General features: G+C 39.8%; 1 protein-coding gene across 2 annotated transcripts; it reads right to left on the reverse strand.

Moving 5' to 3' along the window:
• Nucleotides 1-1,207: 1,207 nt before the first annotated feature.
• On the reverse strand, nucleotides 1,208-23,058 carry alg8 (ALG8 alpha-1,3-glucosyltransferase). Of its 2 annotated transcripts, XM_080197555.1 has the most exons (13): nucleotides 22,955-23,058; nucleotides 19,363-19,441; nucleotides 16,226-16,419; nucleotides 15,218-15,327; nucleotides 14,422-14,489; nucleotides 14,119-14,245; nucleotides 12,165-12,268; nucleotides 9,971-10,091; nucleotides 9,437-9,576; nucleotides 9,046-9,185; nucleotides 8,059-8,156; nucleotides 4,350-4,422; nucleotides 1,208-2,491 (listed from the first exon to the last, which is right to left on the reverse strand). In XM_080197555.1, the coding sequence occupies exons 1-13, from the start codon at nucleotides 23,041-23,043 to the stop codon at nucleotides 2,257-2,259; spliced, it is 1,578 nt and encodes a 525-aa protein (XP_080053681.1). In that variant the 5' UTR covers nucleotides 23,044-23,058; the 3' UTR covers nucleotides 1,208-2,256. The 2 variants fall into 2 exon arrangements, with proteins under 2 accessions (XP_080053681.1, XP_080053682.1); XM_080197556.1 differs by lacking the exons at nucleotides 9,046-9,185; nucleotides 9,437-9,576; nucleotides 12,165-12,268.
• Nucleotides 23,059-24,005: the final 947 nt, after the last annotated feature.

Here is a 24,005-nt window from a genome sequence, read left to right on the forward strand (position 1 = left end):
TAAATTAAATCAGAATGGAATATGTCTTAATTTTTACTTCTTTAACTGGTTTGATTCTTTATCTGCTCAGAAAGAAGGATACAGTGATTATCTAAAAGGAACTTTGTCAACATTACATTTCCCCCCAAGTTTAAAAGGATAATTACCTATTTCACAATTTTATCAATTTTTTTTAAGTGGAACATGGCAGAGCAGGCTCGAGGGGCCAGATGGCCTATTCCTGCACCTAGTTCTTATGAGCTATGGTAATTCCACTGAGGGCCACAGGGAGCATTGTCCTGATGGTATTTGGAACTGCCACTTGTCAGCTGAAACTTGGAAATTATTCATGTCCTGCTGAGGACTGGCATTGACTGATTCATTGTTAGAGGAATTGTAAATGGAGCTGAAAACTGTATAATTAGCAGCAAATTGCCCTGATTTAACTTTATGAGGGAGGAGAGATCATTCATGAAACAAATGAAGATAGTTGGCCAGTGGGTGTCAACAAGAGTACATTCCAAAAACTGAATACATTTTAATAAACTTAATTGGCCATTAAAGGCTTTCCAGCATCCTGCGGTTTTGTTGAGAGCTGGACAAAGATTTTTCTTAACCATAAATTGTGTTTTTTAAAATCAAATTTGCCAATTAGAGAGAAATTAGTTTGGAAAACACATTCAACCCTTGACACACACATTCATAGAATCCTTACTGCAGAAGGAGGCCATTCGGCCCATCGGGCCTGCACCTACAACAATCCCACTCTGGCCCCAACACTGCAACCGCACACATTTATCCTACTAATCCCCCCAACATCCCCCTAAGACTAAGGAGTATTTTAGTATGGCCAATCAACCTAACCCATACATTTACGGACTGTGGGAGGAAACCGGAGCACCCGGAAGGAAACCCATGCAGACACGGGGAGAATGTGCAAACTCCACACAGACAGTGACCCAAGCTGGAAATCGAACCCGGGTCCTTGGCTCTGTGAGGTAGCAGTGCTAATCACTGTTCCACGCCTGAGTGGCATGCAGCCAAGCTCAGAGCTAAACTGGTCAAGATGTAAATTCAGCAGGGGTTCTTCAGTTCCATAGCTTTCATTTAAAATCACTAATCTTACCTTTCCTTCATTTTGTTGGCTTACGTTATTACTGAATGCTACAATGGGCCTGTTACCCCAGCACTACTTCAGGTGGTTTGAAATAAATGAGGTTCGAAACAATCAAGAAAAACAATATCCTTTATTTAAGTGATGGTAAATGAATTTTGCGATTTGACATAATCCAATTCCAGTTTATCAAGTGTTTCTGCTAGTTATTTCTTATACAAAATGAGAAAATAAATCTATTCTGTGCTTCACAAATGGTTGTTTTTGATTGTTGTTACTCTGACATTATTCCATTTCAAAGCATGCTTGCAAGATTTTGTCTTAATAAAATAAACACCTTTCCAGGTTACATTTACAATTCACAATGTACAGAAGTTAATGAAAACATACACTTCAGCTGGCACCCAGAACAGAACATTTTGGTCCTTGTGATAAAACGAATTATTGACACATCAGTAGATTGTTTTCAGACATGTTTATAGAATCCACTGAATCCCTACAATACAGAAGGAGGCATTCAGCACATCAAGTTAGCACCAACCACAATCCCACCCAGACCCTATCCCCGTAACCCCACACATTTACCCTGCTAATCCCCCTGACATAAGGGTCAATTTAGCATGGCCAATCTAAGGCACACATTTTTGGACTGAGGGAGGAAACCGGAGCACTCGGAGGAAATCTATGCAGACACAGTGAGAAGGTGCAAACTCCACACAGACAGTCACCCGGGCTGGAAGTGGACCAGCAGCATTTAACATCAATGGCATATTGTGGGGTAGGATGACATAAAAAAGAAATCACACTTCACAGGACAGAAACAAATCTTTAATCTCCAGGAAACAAGTTTCCCACGCTAATGAAATGAGTCTTGGACATCAACAAAGGCACAATACCATGCAATTTTTAAGGGTACTGAAAATATACCCAGCATTGAAATATGCCACTTATATCTCTAGTGCTTTCAAAATTTGCAGTAAAGTAAGGTCTGCATTACAGTTGCTAAAGCCTCAACACCGGAATATGTCCATGATTCCTGTATTGCGTTCACGATTCTTGTATTGTGTCCATGATTCCTGTATTATGTGCATGATTCCTGTATTGTAACTCAAGTTAACAGCATATTCACATGTCCAAATAAAACAAAACATTTGGTCCATCAACTATTGTGCTTTCATCTTCCTGTCAGTCCTTGGCTCCCTCAGGAATGAAACGTACAATTTAATCCAAGAGTACGTAACGCCTAGCGAGCAGTATACAGAGATGAGCAACAGTGGCACAAAGGGGAATCTCTCCTGCCAGGGAGTTAGGGGATAGACGATCTCACAGGTAACTTGCAGGGGAATAAGACCGCTGAGGTAGATGGATTCAGGCAGATTTAGAAGTGATCCCTCTTTCCTAGATAGGTAACAAGGTTAGTCAGATTTTAGTGGATTCACCAAACATACTTTCTTTAAAATTCAATAAACTCAATGTTTGAAATTGAAAATATTTAAACAAGACAAGGAAGATACTTCTAGTGAAGATGAAGTTCAGCTGACCCAGTAAGTGTCCACATTGCTTTAGCTATATTCAAGGTGTGAAACCAAGCTACTGTGCCCCGTCAGAACATTCTGGGTAAATCTCTATTGATCCAGATAGCATATCATGCTCCCATTGCATTAGTTTCCATCCAGAATAGTTATAAAAAGATACTGCTGTAGATACGCAACAGAGAGCAATCAGCAGTTGAAAGACAAGAGATTCTTTCGCTATGAATACTAGCAGGCCGGCTGTACATTTTGAATAACTCCGGTTCTCTATGAAGAGTGATACTTGCTCGAATATTGTGGTGGAACAGCTCTTTGAAGCTCCATGAGCAATGGAACAGGCTATAAAATATGTTCCTTTGCCCTACCACGGGCTGTTCTAAGTTGTCCAGGCTCTAGGCTGTGGAATTCAATTAAGCCTCTCCACCCTTCAAACCAACAAAGACAAGAATAAAATACTGCGAATGGTGGAAATCTGAAATAAAATCAAAAAATGCTGGAAAAATGCAGCAGGTCTGGCAGCATCTGTGAAAAGAGAAACAAACCCAACATTTTGAATCCATATGCCTCTTCTGAAGTAGTCATGTGGACTTGAAACATTGGCTCGGTTTCTCTCTCCACAGATGCTGCCAGACCTGCTGAGCTTTTCCAACATTTTCTGTTTGATGCAGAGTTTGACCATCGGTCCTAATAGCTCCTTAAGGAGCTTAAGTGTCAAACATTGTTGGCGAATATTCCTGGGAAGGGACTTGGGATATTTCCCAGTTTCCAAAACTCAATTGTGTCATCAGGGAATAATGTCAAATGGCGAATGGGATACTCAAAACATTTATAGAATCATAGAATCCCTACAGTACAGGAGGCCGCCATTTGACCCATTAAGTCTATACCGACCACAATCCCACCCAGTCCCTATTCCCATAACCCTCATTTACCCTGCTAATCCCCCTGACTCTAAGGGGCAATTTAGGGCAGCCAATCAACCACATCTTTGGATTGCGGGAAGAAACCAAAGCACCGAGAAGAAACCCACACAGGCATGGGGAGAATGTGCAAACTCCACACAGACAGTGACCCGGGGCCAGAAGTGAACCTGGATCCCTGGCACTGAGAGGCAGCAGTACTAACCACTGTGCCACCATGCCGCCCCCATTGTTGGGGCAGAAAAAGAGGTGCCTGGATTAATAACGTGCAGCGACAAAGATGAGGGGCAGTTCCGATGTACAGTTCACTGAGGGATGGTGTGTAGTATGGGCAAACTAAGAGCACGGCATTAATAAAGGAAACCATTTCAAGAAAATAAATAAATGGATTGAGTTGACAAGTATTTTTTAATGGTGTAAGATATCTCACTTCAGCCACAAAGTGACAAAAAAGAAAAGATTGTAAGGGAAGAAATCTTCAGTCTTAAATAAATTCTCTAACCCCTGTTTACTGTTTCATGTGGGGTTGTTCCAAGATGCATAGGAATGCTACTTACTGGTCATGCTATGGCAGTCCAAAAGAGAGGGACATTTGAGACTTGATTTGAAGGTTCCGTGTGGTTAAAAATAAAACTTTTACAAAACTGAGGAAGTAATTTCAACAAAACTCATATCTCTCTGGGGTGCTCATTCCATTTAAACAGTAATTACAGTATTTAAACATTGTTAACACAAACTATCACTATCGCAATAGCAGAATGTTTCACATGGATTTCTTGGAGGAATGGACGCGTTTCAACTCACCTGAACAAAGCTTGCAGAGCAGAGAAACTATACACAGTGAACATCAGCATGAGGCAGATTTTGAGTGGCATCTCTATAAAGGATAAAAGATCAGTACAAAATCAAAAGCTTTGCACTGAATACAATGCACAACATACAAGAGTAAATTCACCAATCCTATGCTGCCAGCAAGGAGTCACACTTGCATGGAACAAGCAAAGATAATCATAGGCTCACTCCTCTGCCTTCAAGCTCAATGCCTGCAAAAAGCATGGGTTAGTTCATATACCCTATGATATCTTCTGTGTGAGAAGTACTACCCACCACAAACCTCTTGTGGCCAATTTTGAATTAGAAATGGCTCCTAGACATGCAGAAAAGAAATAAGCATTCTTAATAATTCTAAGTTGCATATTTATGAGATATGGAAAACAAAATACAAGGCTGAATCAGGTCACTGTCAAAGTGATCAAATTTTTAACAAAGTTTTTTCATTAGTGTCACAAGTAGGCTTACATTAACACTGCAATGAAGTCACTGTGAAAATCCCCCAGTCACCACACTCCGATACCTGTTCGGGTACACTGAGGGAGATTTTAGCATGGCCAGTGCACCTAACCAGCACGTCGTTCGGGCTGTGGGAGGAAACCGGAGCACCTGGAGGAAACCCACGCAGAAATGGAGAGAATGTACAGACTCCACACAGACAGTGACCCGAGCCAAGAATCGAACCCAGGTCCCTGGCACAGTAAGGCAGCATTGCGAACCACTGCACCACCAGAAATCTATTCTAGGATTCTTATTATAGTTCATAATTGTGACAGACGTGGAGTCAAAACGCTTAACAGGAGTACAGATAGGAACAGTTGTAGACCATTCAATCCCACAAGCTTATCCCGTGCATCAATTTATGATTTAATTTCTTGATACTCTTTATGCAACCAAAATCTATCAATCCGAGTCTTTACAGATTCAAATGAGCCAGATTTCGGGGCAGTTTTGAAGGTGAATTTTCACTATCCTCTGTATGATAAAGTGATTGTATATTTCACTCCTACACGGCCTCACTCCAATGTTAAGGCAATGCTCCCTTGTTTTGGATTCCCTTATCAAAGGAAACAGTTTCTACGTATTTATCCTGTTAAATTCCTCAGCATTTTAAAACTTGATCGCATGATCCCAAATGCATAACGTGGCATCTTTAGGAAAGGGGAGAAAACACAGCAGTGTAAAGGAAAAATCCAACAATTGTCAAATGACATTATAAACGCTAACATGAAGCGGACAATGTGTACATTTGTATTTTTGTGTTTTTTTTCTCTGAAAGCACTGATATGTTGGGGCCAGCTCATCCTTGCACGTAAACTTCGCTATTCAATATGATCACAGTTAATCCTCTATCTCAACACCTTACTCCCAGACTCTCCCATATCCTTTGTAACATTTAGACTTGAGAGACCAAATTATTTCTTTCTTAATTATATTCAGTGACGTGGCCTCCACAGCTGTCTGTGGTAGAGAATTCCACAGATTCACCACCCTCTGAGTGAAGAAGTTTCTCCTCATCTCAGTCCTAAATAACCTGCCCTGTATCCTGAGGCTACGATCGCTTGTTCTGGACCCCCTCAGTCAGAGGAAAAAACATCGCAGCATCCAGTCTGTTCAGTCCTGTCAGAATTCTACTCATTTCAAATAGGTCACCTCTCATTCTTCTAAATTCCAGGGAATACAACCACAGTCAACCCAATCTCTCCTTATGCAACAATCCTGCCATCTCAGGAATCAGTCTGGTAAACCTTCACTGCACTTCCTCGATGGCAATTATATTCTTTCTCAGGTAAGGAGTCCAAAACTGCGCACAACACCTCAGGTGTGGTTTCACCAAGGCTTGGTACAGTTGCAGTAAGACATCCATGCTCCTGTACTCATTTCCACTTGCAAAGAAGACCAACATACCATTTTTCTTCCTAACTGCTTGCTATATGTGCATGCTTGCTTTCATTGACTGATGAACTAGGATACCCAAGTCCCTTTCCATGTCAATATTTTCCAATCAAACACTATTTAAACAATATTTTGTTATTCTGTTTCTCCATCTGAAGTGAATAACTTCACTTTTATCCACCGTATTTTCTTCTCACCCAACAACTCTAACTCAACCTGAACCTTAACATGCTCCTCACCCCTGACATTCCCACCATGTTTCATGTCACCAACAAATTTGTAAATATTACTTTTGGTTCCCTCATCCAAATCACTGACAAAATCCTGGTTCTCTCTCAAAATTGATGCTTGCACATTTTCCAGCAGCATTGACTGGATAGCAATGTGAAATGGAACCCAAGCAATTTTCCCTTTCGCCTAGAAGAGGCCTTGATTATTATTCCCATTTAAATCAGCTAACTCAGCAAAGATGGGGAATCTAGTCCAAGTGTTTATGGTATGTCTCTACAGATGGGTGGAACTCATTGCATAATGATCTGTGCACATAGAAAGAGACACTCCCCTTTAAGAAGCTGTTAACTATTTAATTAATGTGTTTCATTGTTCTACTCAAAAGAGAATAATAAGACATCGGAGAACTTCTGGTGCAGTGATAGCATCCCTGCCTTTGAATCAGTAACTCCAGATCAAAGACCCACTCAAGGACTTGACAGTATGTCCATAATGTGTTAACATTCATATCTGTTGAGTATCAACCTGCAAATCCATCCACGGCAACTGGCAAGTTTCCTGCTCAGACAAGTGATGGAAAGAAAGAAATTGGACTTCACCATTCATAGTTCATAATTACAACATGACTGTAAAAGCGTATGCTCAGTAAGAAGTCTCACAACACCAAGTTAAAGTCCATCAGGTTTATTTGGCAGCACTAGCTTTCTGTGTGCGGATGAGTATGGTCTCAACCGGGATCACATGAGGACAGCCTCAACTGGGATCTTGGGTTCATGTCACACTATCTGTAACCCCCACAACTTGTCTGGGATTGTAAAATCTCGCTAACTGTCCTGGATGGAGACAGTGCACATCTCTTTAACTGTGCTAGGCCCTTTCTCTGTTCACAATGTCTGTACCTTTAAGACTTGATTACCTGTAAAGACTCGCATTCCAACCATCATCTTGTAAATTGAGTTTGTGTCTTTATATGCCCTGTTTGTGAACACAGGTCCTCATTCACCTGATGAAGGAGCTTGAGACTCCAAAAGTTAATGTTGCCAAATAAACCTGTTGGACTTTAACCTGGTGTTGTGAGACTTCTTACTGCGCTTACCCTAGTGCAATGCTGGCATCTCCACATCAAAGTGTGTGCTGCCACAGCACAGAATCATAGAATCCTGCAGTGCAGAAAGAGGCCATTCAGCCCATCTAGTTTGCACTGAGCACAATCCCATCCTGGCCCTATCCCTATCCCTATGTATTTACCCTAGCTAGACTCCCTGACACTAGGGGTCAATTTAGCATGGCCAATCAACCTAACCCACACATCTTTAGACTGTGGAAGGAACCCGGAGGAAATCCACGCACACATGGGGAGAACGTGCAAACTCTGCTCAGACAGTGAACTCAGGTCCCTGCTGTGAGGCAGCAGTGCTAACTACTGAGGCACCGCGCTGCCTAAACTCTGCAACTCGGACTCAATACGGCATCCAATTCCTGCCCTCCAACACCGCGCAACACACACACATACAACACATAATTTTGAAAATGTAAATGAGCATTTGATCTTTACCTGGCCCTGTGAAGAGGAGTGGGAAGAGGGAAAGATGCCCTGTTGTTACTAAGATGAGATATGTTCCAGCATCTTTTCTGTTTTCCACAGCAAACAGACTAAGGATTTAAAAGAAAAATACCACAATATAAGGCTAGCTTCATTGGAACGGACCACCAGCTTTATTTAATGTCATGAGATAAAGATAATAGTCAGTTATTTTCTGACACGTTAAAAATAACAGACAAGAATAAATAAGTTTAAAAAAATAAATTTATAAAGCTTTGATACATCCAAAGGATTGCCTAAGTGCATGGCCAATCCACCTAGCCCACACATCTTTTGACAAGTCAAACAAGATAAACATTTTCTTAGAGAGAAGGTTAAGAGGTGACCTAATTGAGGCATACAAGATGATCAGAGGATTAGATAGGGTGGATAGTGAGAGCCTTTTTCCTCGGATGGTGATGGCTAACACGAGGGGACATAGCTTTAAATTAAGGGGTGGCAATAATAGGACAGATGTCAGAGGTAGGTTCTTTACTCAGAGGGTAGTAAGGGCGTGGAATGCCCTGCCTGCAGCAGTTGTGGACTCACCAACTTTAAGGGCGTTCAAATGGTCAGTGGATAGGTATATGGATAACATTGGAATAGTTTAGGTTAGAGGGTCATTAGATTGGTTCCACTGGTTGGCGCAACATCGAGGGACGAAGGGCCTGTACTGCGCTGTAATGTTCTATGTTCTAACAAGTCAAAACAGCAACAATAAAATACAAAATAGAATCGAAGTGTTAGAATTACCAGTGGCTTGCATGTTTTGCAGTTGGAACATCGCTTGCTAACTCAGTACCCCCTCCATCCAGGATGGGCTGCTCACATCAAAATCTATACAATTACCTTTGCTAAATATTTCTACTTCTGACAATGTAACACCATCCCAATTATTGATATTACAAAAAGTACTACAGTGGTATCGAACAGCACCACGAAGCTAACAATTTAAGATACCTCAGAGGTAGTATTGCGATGAGAATGGCCTTTTCATGCACATGCCAGCCAAACATGAACGAGCCCAATGCACAAAGGATTAGGCACTGAAGGAACCCTCTCGGTCCTCGAGCTCTTAGCCAAAGATGGAGAATAGCAGGCTTGAAACAAGAGAGATACAGAGGTCAATAATTGAAGCAAAAAGCACTGAATGTTCTCTGCTGGCCATTTTGCACATAATGAAATACTCACACCAGCATTCAGCTTTAAACACAAAACATCTGTACAAAACTAGGAAACTCATCGCATCAAGTGAACATTACTATCTCTGCATCAACCAATGCCAAATATTAAACACCAAAGAATAGCAACTGAATCATGTTTCAATGAGAGAGTATGTGTTGGTACTGACCATTATTGAGAGCAATGTACAGACCAATGTTGTGAATGGTGACACAGAGGGGAGGATAGTGTGCTGGAACTCCTGCACTAAACCTCCTGTCATCGATGCCTTTGAAAGCTTGGCAGGGTCCAGTAGTTGCAGCTTTACAACTGCAACAGAAAATGAAAATTACTCTCAGTTACATGGAACATTAGCTGTTTGATAAAATAATTTAATATGATAATTATAGAAATAGCACCAGCAAACAGCAAGATAATTAACTTATAGCACCAGCAACTGGCAAGATATTTAACTAATAGCACCAGCAACTGGCGACTTAACTAACTTGTAGCACCAGCAACTGGCGAGATAACTAATTTCGAACTGGTAAATATGAGGACCATAAAAGTTTAATTTGCTGAGTATTTGTTAGTTTTCAATGTTCAGATAAAGAATTCATTTCTCTTAACATTCAGTATTGACAGTTAAATGTCTTACAGACTGGCACACTAAATATCAGACATGTTTACATATTAATGTTTGATGAATGTAACTAAATCATACCAATGACAGATAATACTTTGTCCACCACATTGTACAAAGCCCAGAAATTTGGGGCCCAATATGCATGACAGAGGCCTCGCTTGAAGGGGAAAAGTCGTGCAAGCACTTGAGGCAGTTGACCCTGAGAAAGAAAGAAACATCTATTAATAAACAGCTTGGCGAATTCTGTACTTACATACATTTTCTGCCGTGGCATATTTTTAAGTAAGGGCCTGGTATATTATTGGTGTGTGAAATCTTAACATTTATTTTAAATTATTACTTATTTTCAAACTAACCAAATGCTGATATTCAGCTCAATACGGGGAGGAAAGGTGACCACTGACCAGGAACTCAAAATGCCATGTGGAAGAATGGCTGTACATGAGCTATGAGGATATTTTGGGCCTGGCATCGACGAACAGTAAACATCAAAAAATGTGAAAGAGGTTAATGTGCAACTCTTTGTGGCAAACGTTTTTGAGTCATCTGTCTTCTTCATGATGCTATTAGGTCATCTTACCCTGCCAGGTTGTTACAACAGGATATGGCGCTCAACTCATCGATTGACAGTTCTGATGAGCCGCAGCGAAAAACCACACCGACCTCCTCAGAAGACAAACACAGGACACAACCAGAGTACCCTTCGTTGTCCAGTACTTCCCCAGACTGCAGAGGCTACGACATCTTCTTCAGAGCCTTCAACGTGTCAACGATGAAAACAAACATCTCACCAAGGCCATTCCCACACCCCGACTATTTGCCTTCAAACAACCGCGCAACCTCAAACAGACCATTGTTTGCAGCAAGCTACTCAGCCTTTGTGAGAACAACGATCATGACACCACACAACCCTGCCACAGCAACCTCTGCAAGATGTTCGGGATCATCGACACGGATGCCATTATCACATGTGAGTATACTATCCACTAGGTACATACTCATGCGATTTGGCCAATGTTGTCTACCTGATATGCTGCAGGAAAAGATGTCCCGAGGCATAGTACATTAGGGAGACCATGCAGACATTACAACAACAGACAAACAGACTCCACTCAACAATCACCAGGCAGGAGCAACCCTTCCTGTTGGGGAACACTTCAGCAGTCAAGGGCATTCAGCCTCCGAACTTCGGGTAAGTGTTCTCCAAGGTGGCCTTCAAGACACACAACAGCACAGAATCGCCAAAAAAAATTGATCGCCAAGTTCCGCACACATGAGGATGGCCTCAACTGGGATCTTGGGTTCATGTCACACTGCGTGTAACCCCCACCATTTGGTTTGGGCTTGCAAAATCCTACTAACTGTCCTGGCTTGAGACAATTCATGTCTCTTTAACATGTGATTATCCTTCTCTCCACTCACACTGTCTTTATCTGTGAAGACTTGATTACCTATAAAGACTCACATTCCAAACATTATCTTGCAATTGAGTCTATGCTCTGTTTGTGAACCCAACTCTCCACTCACGTGATGAAAGCAGCGCTCCTAAAGCTCGTGACACCAAATAAAGTTGGACTTTAACCTGGTGTTGTGAGATTTCTTACCATGCGTACCCCAGTTCAACGCCAGCATCCCCAGATCAGGTTGTTAGAAGTATGGTGTCTTCTCCCATTTCTATTCCCAAGTTTTGTAGATAATGTACACGACCTTCAATATGGCTGGGCCTGCCCTCTTTCTGGGCATGTGTTGTTGCCTTTAGGGTGGGTATCCTGGAGTGCTAAATCAAGCAACGTTCCTTGTATTCACTTATGCAATAGCTTGTCAATTTCATCCATCCATGATGGTGAATCTGTGTCTTCTATTGTTTGCCCAATGACTCCATTTAGTATCTTCCCCTGACTTTTATCTTCCAGTTTCTTACCCAGCATATAGCCTTCAAGGCCAAAATAACTTTTGTCCCCATACGTCACCATTTACCTTTAAGTGGCTGCATCCTTGTCAATATTTTCAGCAGCCCTTTAAGAGTTTCTCCAGATATCCCCCAGTTTATCAAGTATGCTTTTTGCTCTTAGGTTAATGTTCACAGGGGGCATATTACAAACAGGATATTGAGTTTGACACTGGAGTTTTCTTGTTCTGTGACAGAACTGCACAACTGCCCGCTATATAAATGAAACTGTGCTGAACGGAAATCAGAGAACATCAAAATAACATCTTAAATGCAATGTACAGACAACGTGTTTTAAATTCAATTTATCCAATTTATCTTTACCATGGCTATGAAGGGCCCAAAGGAAACAGCAAACACAGAGCAGACTATAAATCCCAAGGCAAAAATACGGGAACAACTGAAGCTCCTCCACTGGATAGATCCATCTTAAAAATAAACACAAGGAACAATAATAACAAATTATAATTTGAGGACATCACAAAAGAAAATGTTTAATTAACTAAAGCAAGGAACAATACTTTTCAATATGTCCCAATATCATATTATTCAAGGGCTATGGGCCAAGTGCTGGCAGATGGGAATAGATGGGAGTTCAGATGTTTCTAATGTGTCGGTGTGGACTCAATGGGCCTCTTCTGCTTTGTATGATTCTATAATACATGTGACAATAATAAATCAAATCAAAGCCAGGCAATGACAAAACTAAATGACATGAGGCAGTTCAAATACAAAAACTTCAGTCACCATCCACACCTCCTCAGAAAAAAACCAGGTGGTTCCAAACATTGTGATGGAATTCCTCATCACGGTCGATCCATTTTACTTGTTTTTTTTTAAACAAATACTTTCATATAAACGCAGAGTTTGAATAAGTTATTGTGACTGAATATCAGGCAGCTAAATTAACAATTGAAAAAGCTTCATGATTAATCTTTCACAGAGGGAAAAAAAACTTTTAAAAAATTAACTGAACAAGTCTGCATATTCACTTTTTCTTAACCCTAACAGCAGGGCCAGGAAAAATTACGGTAATAAAACCATTCTTGGAAGTCTTGAAGGTTCATTAGTAATGGTATCATTGGAGAATAAATTCACAAAAAGAGGTAATAATTACAAAATTACTAGGATGAAGGATACAGTAGAAAAAATATTCTGCACCCTTTGCTTTCCATCTCCCCTATGTACTCTATCTATGGTAAGCTTTGTCTGTATAGTGTGCAAGAAACAATACTTTTCATTGTATACTAATACGTGATAATAATAAATCAAATCAAAATTTTTGTGCAATAATTTATAATGGTTGTCAATGATTCACCGCAAGTGTTTACTGTAGTTGAGGTAACGTGCAGAGTTAGTTAAGTATTTGGAAAAAATATGAAATTGTGATATCAGTACCTGGCTATGTCATAAGCAAAGCTGAGGGAGAGAGGAGGAGAGAGAGGGAGGAATTTTCCTGAACTGGTCAGCAGGTAAAAGTGGTTCTTACAAAACTTTACAAAAATGAGGAAAACAATAACAAATCAGAATGCTGAAATGTAAAATATAATAAAGCCTAGCTTGTACAAAGAAGCACAATGGCTAAAAATTAACTTAGGAATACAAATTCAGCAGGAATTAAAGACTTAGGCAAATGAATATTCATCATGGATGATTGAGTATCCATGATATTGTAAACCTCTTATAATAATCATGATCTCTGAAGTTACCTAGCAGGTCGATTATAAATCACTATAATGCCTTTACAGGACACCTAGTAGTTGGAGAAACATACAAAATTTGACTCCTCAAGCCTGCCCTGCCATTCAATAAGATCATAGCTGATCCACTTCCATTTCAAGTTCTACATTCCCATCAATCCCAGATAACTTTTGATTCCTATGCCTAACAATCATCTATCTACCTCCACCTTAAAAATATTCGATGAACCTTCCTCCACACCCTTCTGAGACAGAGAGTTCCAAAATCACAAAGCTTTCTGAGAGTCTTTTTAAGCAGCAATTGGATATTAGAGGGATTTGCAGATCATTATGGATGAATGAATTGCAGAGGACTCTTCCTCAACTGTAAATACCCTGAGATCATTTCACAAAAGGACTCATCTGATTTGGTGTTATTTTCAACTCCACATTCCTTGCTGCTTTTATATTTTTCTCCCTGTTCTGCTCAGCTTGGTACCAACGCTGTAATTGTTCCTTGCTTTTTATTTCACAATTGAAAGCCTACTCAAGGACTAAACAAAGCCCTATTATCTCAAATTGTTTAAAAAGTTCAATACCTTGTTTGTTTTCAGTGAAGCAGTAGGAACGTAGTAGGTAAATACCGTAGGCAGGAGCCACGTAAAGAAAAATGTGCTTAAAGTTCATTAGGATTGCGAATAGTAATGCACTTTCCAAATGTCTCTCCTGCAATAAAATCAAACATTTCAGGTGTTTCATTATTGAGTCTTTTGTGTTATTTTCTAACATTAATGAATGCTAAGTCTGTTCACATTCTTGTAATTAATGTTTATCATGAGCAAACACTGAGGAATATAGCATTCAATTATTTATTAGTTATTTGACTGAATTTCTCAAATTACCTGAAACATCCTTGCAATGGAAAGAAGCATCAAACCAAATAAGAAACCATTGTACTGAAAGTGAATATCTGGGTTTGAGTTAAGGAATAATAGGTTGTGTAGGTAAGTAGGTGTGAAAGGTATGTTTGTGTGAGGGAGTTGGAAGAGATAGAAAAACATGCAGACAGAGAAGCTTTCTTAAAATAAAGTCAATGCTTCTTTTGCAGTTCTTCCTACATCATGCACCATGCAAATCTGAGAAATCTGCCTTCTGTCCTCTATCAATGTCACTCAACGTGAATTTCGCTCTGAGCTTTGATCCTGTGGAAATTACATTTCCAAAGTGCTTTCTGAGCAGTATGTCAGTAGTATGTGGGGTTCTGGGCAAGTTGCAATGTCCTAACATTGTCCTAAGAATGGCACTGCTATCAGTCAAGATACCACTAAAAATATTCACAACTAGGTTAGCAAGTTGTACACTTTGTTAAGCAATAAAGGTATCAAAACTATCAGTTAAATAAAGTCCCCCATATCAAGTGCTATTGAAGCAAACTAATTGTTACTATCACCTCCAAGGGTGGCAATGATTTAAGGTCATAAATTTCACCAATAAATGTGCCCACAGCTTCTATTATTATAAAATAGTGTTATAAATCAATATAAGTTAAAGCACATCATATTCACCAGCTCCAACTAGCCAGGAACAACAATAATGCTTTATCAGGATGAGGAAAATGAAGATAACTTAAGGCATTAGAATCTATGAACTATTACCCAATAGTTGTTGTAAAAGATGTACTTTACAATGCAAGGATACGATCAACAATCAGCAATCCAAAGTTCCAAAGTAACAGCACGGCAAGTATAAAGGCTGGTCTTTCGATTATTTCTTTTGATTCTTTTATTCTATTCACACACTTGCAACACCTTTAACACAGGACAAAAAGAAATACTCTTCTGATTGTTCATTTTCCAGATTATTCTACCTGAGATTAGAGAGCATAGCGATTTAACACACATCTTTCACTTTGGGGATCATGTGATTTTTAATTGCAGTTAATCACAGACAGCAAAATTGATGGAGCAAATAGCAAGGAGGGATTTTCGTTTGCACATTTTGTAGTTGTATCTGCTGCAGGAGCACCAATAGTAGTATATTCTAAACATGGTATTTCCAAAAATGGTCACCAGCCACTGAAGGCACTAAGGAAAGTTTCTGGCTGTGAGAGCAAAAACAGTACAAAGAACTTAGACAGAGGATTTTGCTTTGGTGGCATATCAAATAATTTTAAACAGGTCACTTGGAGTTAATTTAAAAATATCCATAAAATGCCTTAAAATATTGAAAATATCAGAAACAAGGTAAAATTTAAAGTTTATTTATTAGTGTCACAAATAGGCTTACATTAACACTGAAATGAAGTTACTGTGAAAATCCCCTAGTTGCCACACTCTAGCACCTGTTTGGGTACGCTGAGGGAAAACTTAGCATGGCCAATGCACCTAACCAGCATGTCTTTTGACGTGTGGGAGGAAAATGGAGCACTGGAGGCAAACCACACAAACATGGGGAAAATGTGCAGACTCCACACAGACAGTGACCCAGTGATCCAAGCTGGGAATTGAACCTGGATCCCCAGCGCTGTGAGGCAGGAGAGCTAACCACTATGCGAGCGTGTCACCCCATAGATAGAAAGTCTGTTAGCAGGGACAAACAGATAGACTTGGTGTCAATGTAGCTTTTTAAAACAAATAGTATAATTACACAATTAATAAAGAATACGATAATTATTAAAATAAATATAAAAGTAATATTCAGACATACTCCATTACTCCATAAATAAATACTACATCCACAAGGATGACTGAAAGTCGCTGAAATAGGACTGTTGCGTTACTGGCATAATTAAGGTTTTGGACATCCAGCATTTCTTTGTCGAAATATTGTGCAATGAAGGAGAGTAGATATTCAAACCATGCAAAAAATGGCGGATAGTCCAAGGTCCACTGTGAAGTTGCCTACATGTGACATGGGCACAGAAAAGAAAATGGTTAGGCATAATAGAGAAAGAGGAGAAAAATTACATTTCACTTAATTATTTGCATTTATAATTCAACATTTTGGGTCAATTAAGAGATGAGATTCAATTCAAACAAATATCATGAGAATTGCAGCATTTGCAAAGATATTATCATGGTGGCATAGTGGTTAGCACTGCAACTTCACAGCGGCAGGGATCTGGGTTCAAATCCCGGCTTGGGTCACCATCTGTGTGGAGTTTGCACGTTCTGCCCGTGTCTGTGTGGGTTTCCTACAGGTGCTCCGGTTTCCTCACACAGTCCAAGGATGCGCAGGTTAGGTGGATTGGCCATGCTAAATTGCCCCTTAGTGTCAGGGGGACTAGCTAGGGTAAATGCATGGGGTTATGGGGTTATCCCACTTGGGTGGGATTGTGGTCAGTGCAGACTTGATGGGCCAAATGGCCTCCTACTGCACTAAAGGATTCTACGATATTCGTTAAATGACTATTTTTGCTAATGGCTATTACTATAAGTGGTCTTATACAATCAAACAATGTTACGATGCAGGAAAAAGCTTTAGATTTAACTCACAATACATATAGTGACTCTGAAAACAGCCATGTGTTGACTCCCATTTCTTTGTTCTTTCCCCTTATCCACTTAAATTCATCTTTATACAAATTTCCATCCACCTCCCATCACACGTTCAACAGAAATCGCTGTTACCAGGCTTCTGTTAAAGGTTTTGCAGGGTGATAGTCAAGGCGGCAAGGCAGACAGGTTATGCTACAATCTGTTTACAGAGTAGCCAAATACTATTTATGGGTGAATGGTAATACTCTATATTTTCTGCAGGAATGTTCATAATAAATCTAAATAAATAAATTTTTAAAAAATTACCGAACTTTCTTCTTTCAATCAAGAATACAGAACAGCATGCAAATGTACGAATTAGGAACAGAAGTAGGCTATTTGGCCCCTCAAGTCTGCTCCACCATTCAATACAATCATGGCTGAACTGATTGTGGCCTCAATTTCACATTCCACCCACCCTTTAACTCCCTTGTTAGTCAAGAATATATCTGGCCCCTACCTTAAAAATAGATGCATTTACCCAAATAGCCAAAATCTACTTTCAATGCCTGATCTGCTTCTATTTACCAATCAATTTCCCATAACATTGCACAGTGGAAGTCAACCAATTCTACTACTTACAGAGTCCCTGCGGTGCAGGAGGCAAGTCAACCCATCAAGTCTGCAGTGACTCTCTGATCAAGTATATTACCCAGGCCCTCTCCCCTGCCCTATCCCCATAACCCCACACATTTACCACACTAATCCATCTAACCTACACATCTTGGAACACTAAGGGGCAATTTGACATGGGCAATTCACCTAATCTGCACATCTTTGGACTGTGGGAGGAAACTAGAGCACCCGGAGGAAACCCACGCAGTCATGGGGAGAACATGCAAACTCCACAGTCACCCGAGGCCAGAATTGAACCTGGGTCCTTGGCGCTATAAGGCAACAATGCTAACCACTGTGCCACTGTGCTAAAGAAGGGTTAAAGGACAAGAGATAATTGGACCAGAATGAGCAGAAGCAATTCAGACATCCTTTAAAACATTAGTTTGTTCTTAATATTTTTAATGTCACTTGGATTTTATGTTATCAATTTAATATATTTAAATTCTTACTGCTCACACTGCCCTACGTTTAAAATAAGAATTGCTTACACGCATGTAAGCTTATGGTGTAATGATTTCCTCCTGCCACTGGTGTCATGACAGTTTCTATGTTAATGTCAACTGTATGTTAAATGATTATATCCCAACTCCAGTTTGATGCTTTCAATACCATTGTAAGTTTTTCTATTTAACCATACTCTATTTTAATATTATAATAGGGACAGAATGCATGGTTTTTAAAAAGGGCCTGAATTACCGCTACATGCTGTGCCTTCTAACCCTGCTGCAACTAAAAGCTACATTTGATCAAGAAACCAGCCATATTTAAGCATTGGGTAAAGCCTGGAATGTTTTTCAATCAACAGCTGAAACTGTACAATATTTAGCTCTAAATGCACGTCGAGTACTGTGTCCAAATTCATTACTCAGACACAAAGCAGGCACTAAAACCCAGGAAGTGGTGCACAGTGAGGGAAAAGACTGATCCCTAGCACCGAGTCACAAAGAAATAATTAAGTAATTTGTACATTTCATCCTGGTAAATGGAGGAGTCTTCAAAGGTGCACCTAAATTAGCAATTTTGTTTTATTCATTTATGCGATGTGGGCATTGCTGGCTAGACCAGCATTTATTGCTGATCCTTAATTGTCCTTGAGAAGGTGATGGTGAATTGACTTCTTGAATCACTGCAGTTGTTGTAGTGTAGGCACACCACAGTGCTGTTAGGGAGGAAGTTCCTGGAATTTGACCAGAGGGAGTTCCAGGGTTTTGACTCAGTGACGGTGAATGAACTGGATATATTTTCAAGTCAAGATGGTGAGTGACTTGGAGAGGACCTTGCAAGTAGTGGAGTTCCCAGGTATCTGCTGCCTTTGTCTTCTGCTGATGTTTAAGAAGCAGGAAATTCAGGACATTACATCAAGTTAAACTATGGCAGTAAGATAAGAGGACACAACTCTAAACCAACAGAAGACAAATTTGGGATTGCAGTTATCACATAAAAGTGTTCAGTTCTTGGAAAGAGTTTTTGGATAAAGGAAAAAGTCTGGAAGCATTTAGCAAACAATTGGATGTTATTATGAGCAGAAATGTAGATCCTCTGCATGCATCAGATAAAATGGACTGAATGGCCTTTCTCATCCATATTGTGACTGATAGGACATGACAGAAATGACTAAATTATCATTGCACACAGGACAGCCTCACCCTTCATATATTGCAAAGCTACCTTTAAATCATAAAGACTTACTTCATAATACCACTGTGAAACAGGTAAACTGTGAGTAATTGCCAGCCAGTTTCTATGGACTTCAAAGTCTGTTGAATGACTACAAACAAAACAGTCAAATAATATTTCAGCATTTCATGGAAATAGACCAGTGATATAAATTTCCCAGATTACTAAAATGATGAATACATCTCATCAGTTGTTATCGCTTGATGGTCACTTTTGCTGAAGAACACTTGCATGTCAATTAAACGAACTGCAGACATTAAAATATAATAGCTAACAGTCTAATGTTGCGTGAACAATAATCAAAGAGTGATCATGGTCTGATTGAGTTTAACACTGTATTTGAAAGAGAGAGATGCAAAGCAGCTGCTAAAATTCAAGATTTACATGAGCGTAACTTCAATGGGAAGAGATAGAGACAATCCACAGTAAATTGGTCAAAATTATTCATGGGGAACATGACAGATAATCAGTGGGTGGTAAATCAAAAATGATTTAATACAATATGGAACAGTTTAAACCCCTAAGGAGCTCAAACTCTAATTAACAAGTTTACCAAAATTACCAAATAACTAATTGCCACGGACAATTTAAGAAGTAAGTGACAACATAAAATTAAAAGGAAAGAGACAGATATGGGAAAAATAACAGAGACAATGACAACTGGAAAAGATTCAAAGATCAGCAAAGGCTGATAAACAGTTGGCAAGACCTACAAAAAGAGAATAAGAAAGAAACTTGCAGGGGACATCAAAGTCACAAAATAACTTTACAAGTACATCAGGGAAAAGAAGGTGGTTAAGAGCAATGTGGGGCCCTTCAAATTTTATGATGATATTATAAATGAATATAAGGAAATGGTAAACGTGCTGAATTTGCATCATTATTTACAGTAGAGGAACAAAACAATATGCTGGACATCCCAAGGAAACTAAAATTGCATCAGGGACAGAGACCCAAACATAATTAACATTAGCACTAAAGACAGGCAAACCCCAAGGATTTTCATTCCAGGATTTTAAAGGAAGTAGCTGAGAACATTACAGATATCCTAACTATAACGTTCTGAAGTTCTCGATTCAGGAACCATTCCTTTAGATGGGAAAATTGCACATCATTCTGCTATTTAAGAAAGGTGAGAGAGGGAAGCTTGGGAATTATAACCAATCACCCTAACAAGTGTTGTCAGGAATTTTTTAGAGTCTAAAATTAAAGATTCAGTAACTGAACACCTTAAACATCTTGAGCTGATCAGGGGAAGACAGAGTAGATTTGTAAAAGGCAGGTCATGCCTTATGAACCTGCTTGACATTTTTGAAAAGGTGGCTAAAGTAGTAGACATGGGTCTTCTTATGAATATTATGGATATGGCCTTCCAGAAGACATTCAGTAAGATCCCTCATAGTGACTGTTAACTACAATTGAAAGTCACAGAATTGAGGAAATTTGCTGATCTGGTTGTTTCCTGCTGCTCAGCCAAATTCCCAAAGACTGGGCGTAATAATAATGGCTCTAATTGACAGAAAGGGGGATCATGTTTAACCAATTTATTGGAAGTCCTTTGAAGGAGTGACATTTGCTGTGGATAAACGGGAACCAGTGGCTATATTATACTTAGATTTCCAGAAGGCATTTGATAAAGTGCCACATCAAAGATTATTGTGGAAAATAAAATCCCATAGTGTAGAGGGAACGTATTGGCATGGATTGAAGATTGGCAATGTAACAAGAACCAAACTTGCTGTAAAGAGGCCTTTTTTTTTGGTTGGCAGAATATAAAGAGCGGTGAACCGAGGGATCAATTATGTGAAGGGTCTGAAGTATGGTTGCTAAGTTTGCTGCTGATACAAAGATAGGTAGGAAGGAAAATTGTGAAGACTAAGGATGCTATAAAAGGACATAGATAGGTTGAGTACACAGAAATGCAAATTGGAGTATGTGAGAAAATGCGAAATTGTCCATTTTGGCAGGAAGAATAAAAAAGTGCACATTTGTATCTAAGTGGTGAGAGATTAAAGTCTGAGATGCAGAGGGATCTGGGTTAGCTGGTACAATCACAAAAGGCTAGTATACAAGTACAGCAAATAATTAGGAAAACTAATAGATTATCATTTGAAGGGAATTAATTACAAAAGTAGAGAGATTCAGTAGAGAGACCACATCTGGACTATTGTGCACAGTACTGGTCTCCTTACCTAAGATGTAAATGCATTAGAAACAATTCAGAGAAGGTTTATTTGACTAATATCAGGAATGAGCAAATTATCTTATGAGGAAAGGTTGGAGTTAGGTTTGTATCCATTGGAGTTTAGAAGAGGAGGTGATTGATCAAAACCTTTAAGATTCTGAAGGGTATGACAAGGTGGATGTGGAACGTATGTTTCCTCGTGTGAGAATCTAGTATTAGTCGTCACAGCTGAAAAACTGCAATCCCCATATATGAATTATAAAGTTATAAATAGACCTATTTTGTTCTTGATTTAGAATGGGATTCACTCAATTTGGTTTAAAGGTGCAATCTTTCATTCCACCAAGATGACTCACTGCATAAATGCACTTTGCTGTGAGATATTGCAGAGTCATATAAACAATGAAGGGGCACTTTCGACCCGCAACTTTCATAGAATCCCTACAGTACAGGAGGAGACTATTCAGCCTATCAAGTCTGTACAGACTATAATCCCACTCAGGCCCTATTCCCATAACCTCATATATTTACTCTGCTAATCCCTGACACTACAGTCAATTTAGCACGGCCAACCCCACATCTTTGGATTGTTGGAGGAAACCCACGTAGACATGGGGAAAATGTGCAAACTCCACACTGACAGTGACGCAAGACCAGAATTGAACCTGGGTCCCTGGCACTATGAGGCAGTACTGCTAACCACTGTGCCACCCTTTTTTTTTTAACATTTTGTCAGTTTTCAGGTCTTTCATTTTGTTCTACTTCACACCCCACCTCACCCAACATCCCCTCTCTCACTTCTTGGCAGTGCTGGCTTTGCACCAGATATGATCTTGTTGACTTGGCAAGATGCATTGGACAGGTTGTGTGCCCTTTAACTATAAGGGCAAAATGTTACCTACATAGTCCCTTAGCTAGGGAAGAAAGAGAATAACCCTAATCAAGGTCCATGGAAAAAGTGTATTCACGGGGAGGAAGATTGAGTCGCTCATTCTATGTCTCTCCCCCCACCTCACCTCCTAATTTAAGTACCTGACAACAATCCATAGGTAAAAATAAGAATGTGGATTAGGGTAAATCACCGTTGTTATACTACAGGCTGCTGAAATAGAGAGAACTAGAAAAAATAATCAGATTTGGTAGCAATTAAACCACGTCATCGTATACACTTCTTACATTTAACTTTAAATTTTAACTTTAAAATATAACCCTCAAAATGCGTTCCTCTGTTTTCAACAACATTTAATGAAAGCCTCGTTTTTTTTAAAAAAACAAAGGTATTAGCCCTTAACCCAGCTGCATCTCTAGGCCTCTCCTCTCCCCCCAAGACCCGTCCGTCCGTGCGGCGAAAAATACTTTATTTTTAAAAAAATAGCAGAGAGTTTAAAGATTGAACCCGGTGCCCGGGGCAGCTCTTACTAAGCCGGGATAAGCAGACACTTTAAGAGGCTCACGCCAAAGGCGAGTGGCGCAAACCAGCTCCAAGCGCTCACACTGGGCGCCGCCATTGCTCTTTCACTCAACTTTATTCAAACTCACAGTGCAGGGGGTGTGAGCAAAGCAGCTCACTGAGTGAAGGCAACACTGCAACATCTGAACACCTATTTGTTTACACTCAACAACTTAATGGCAAACTGTTACTTGTCTTCCTCTGAAGTGGCATCCACAAAATATTTCCACATCTATTTTCTTAAATATTTTTATTTTTAAAGTCCTATTAAATGTACTCCAAAGGCCAGTGGTGGCACAGCGGTTTGCACTGCTGCCTCACTGAAGGGACCAGGGTTCAATTCCTGGCTTGGGTCACTGTCTGTACGTTTTCCTTGTGTCTGCGTGGGTTTCCTCTGGGTGCTCCGGTTTCTTCCCGTGGTATGAAAAACACATTGGTTAGGTGCATTGACCATGCTAAAAGTTCCCCCTCAGTGTAGCCATATAGACGCTGGAGTGTGGCGACTAGGGGATTTTCACGGTAACTTCACTGCAGTGTTTATGTAAGCCTACTTGTGACACTAATAAAAAACTTTAAAAACTTAATCAATTAATAGGTCAGGACTACTGATTTGCGAGTGATAGTGTGAAGCCTGCTTCTGTCTCTCATAGCAATGACAGCAACTTCTGTTGGCAAGTAAGCAAGTTATCCAAATTACGTAAACAAGGTTCAAAGTTCTTATTTGCAGGATGGTGAATTAGTTTGACAAGAAGCTGAAAGGATGTTAGGAATTCTCTGGTACCTGAAACAAATGGCCACTCTTTATGAATGTCAATGATCATTTGAGAGATGGATGAATGAATAGTGTGGGGATTGAAGAGAGGGTAATACAGATAAGCCCCAGCTGACATTTCCAGCAGAAATCATTGAGTCTTCAAATCAAAATTTGATACATTAAATCTTATTTCTCACTCCACAGATGCTGCCAGATCTGCTGAGTCATTCCAGTATTTTCATTTTTATTTCAGATTTTCAGCTTCT

The sequence above is a fragment of the Carcharhinus amblyrhynchos genome, chromosome 10, assembly GCF_965287045.1.
Source record: "Carcharhinus amblyrhynchos chromosome 10, sCarAmb.v2.hapA, whole genome shotgun sequence".
In the NCBI taxonomy this organism is placed as follows: domain Eukaryota; kingdom Metazoa; phylum Chordata; class Chondrichthyes; order Carcharhiniformes; family Carcharhinidae; genus Carcharhinus; species Carcharhinus amblyrhynchos.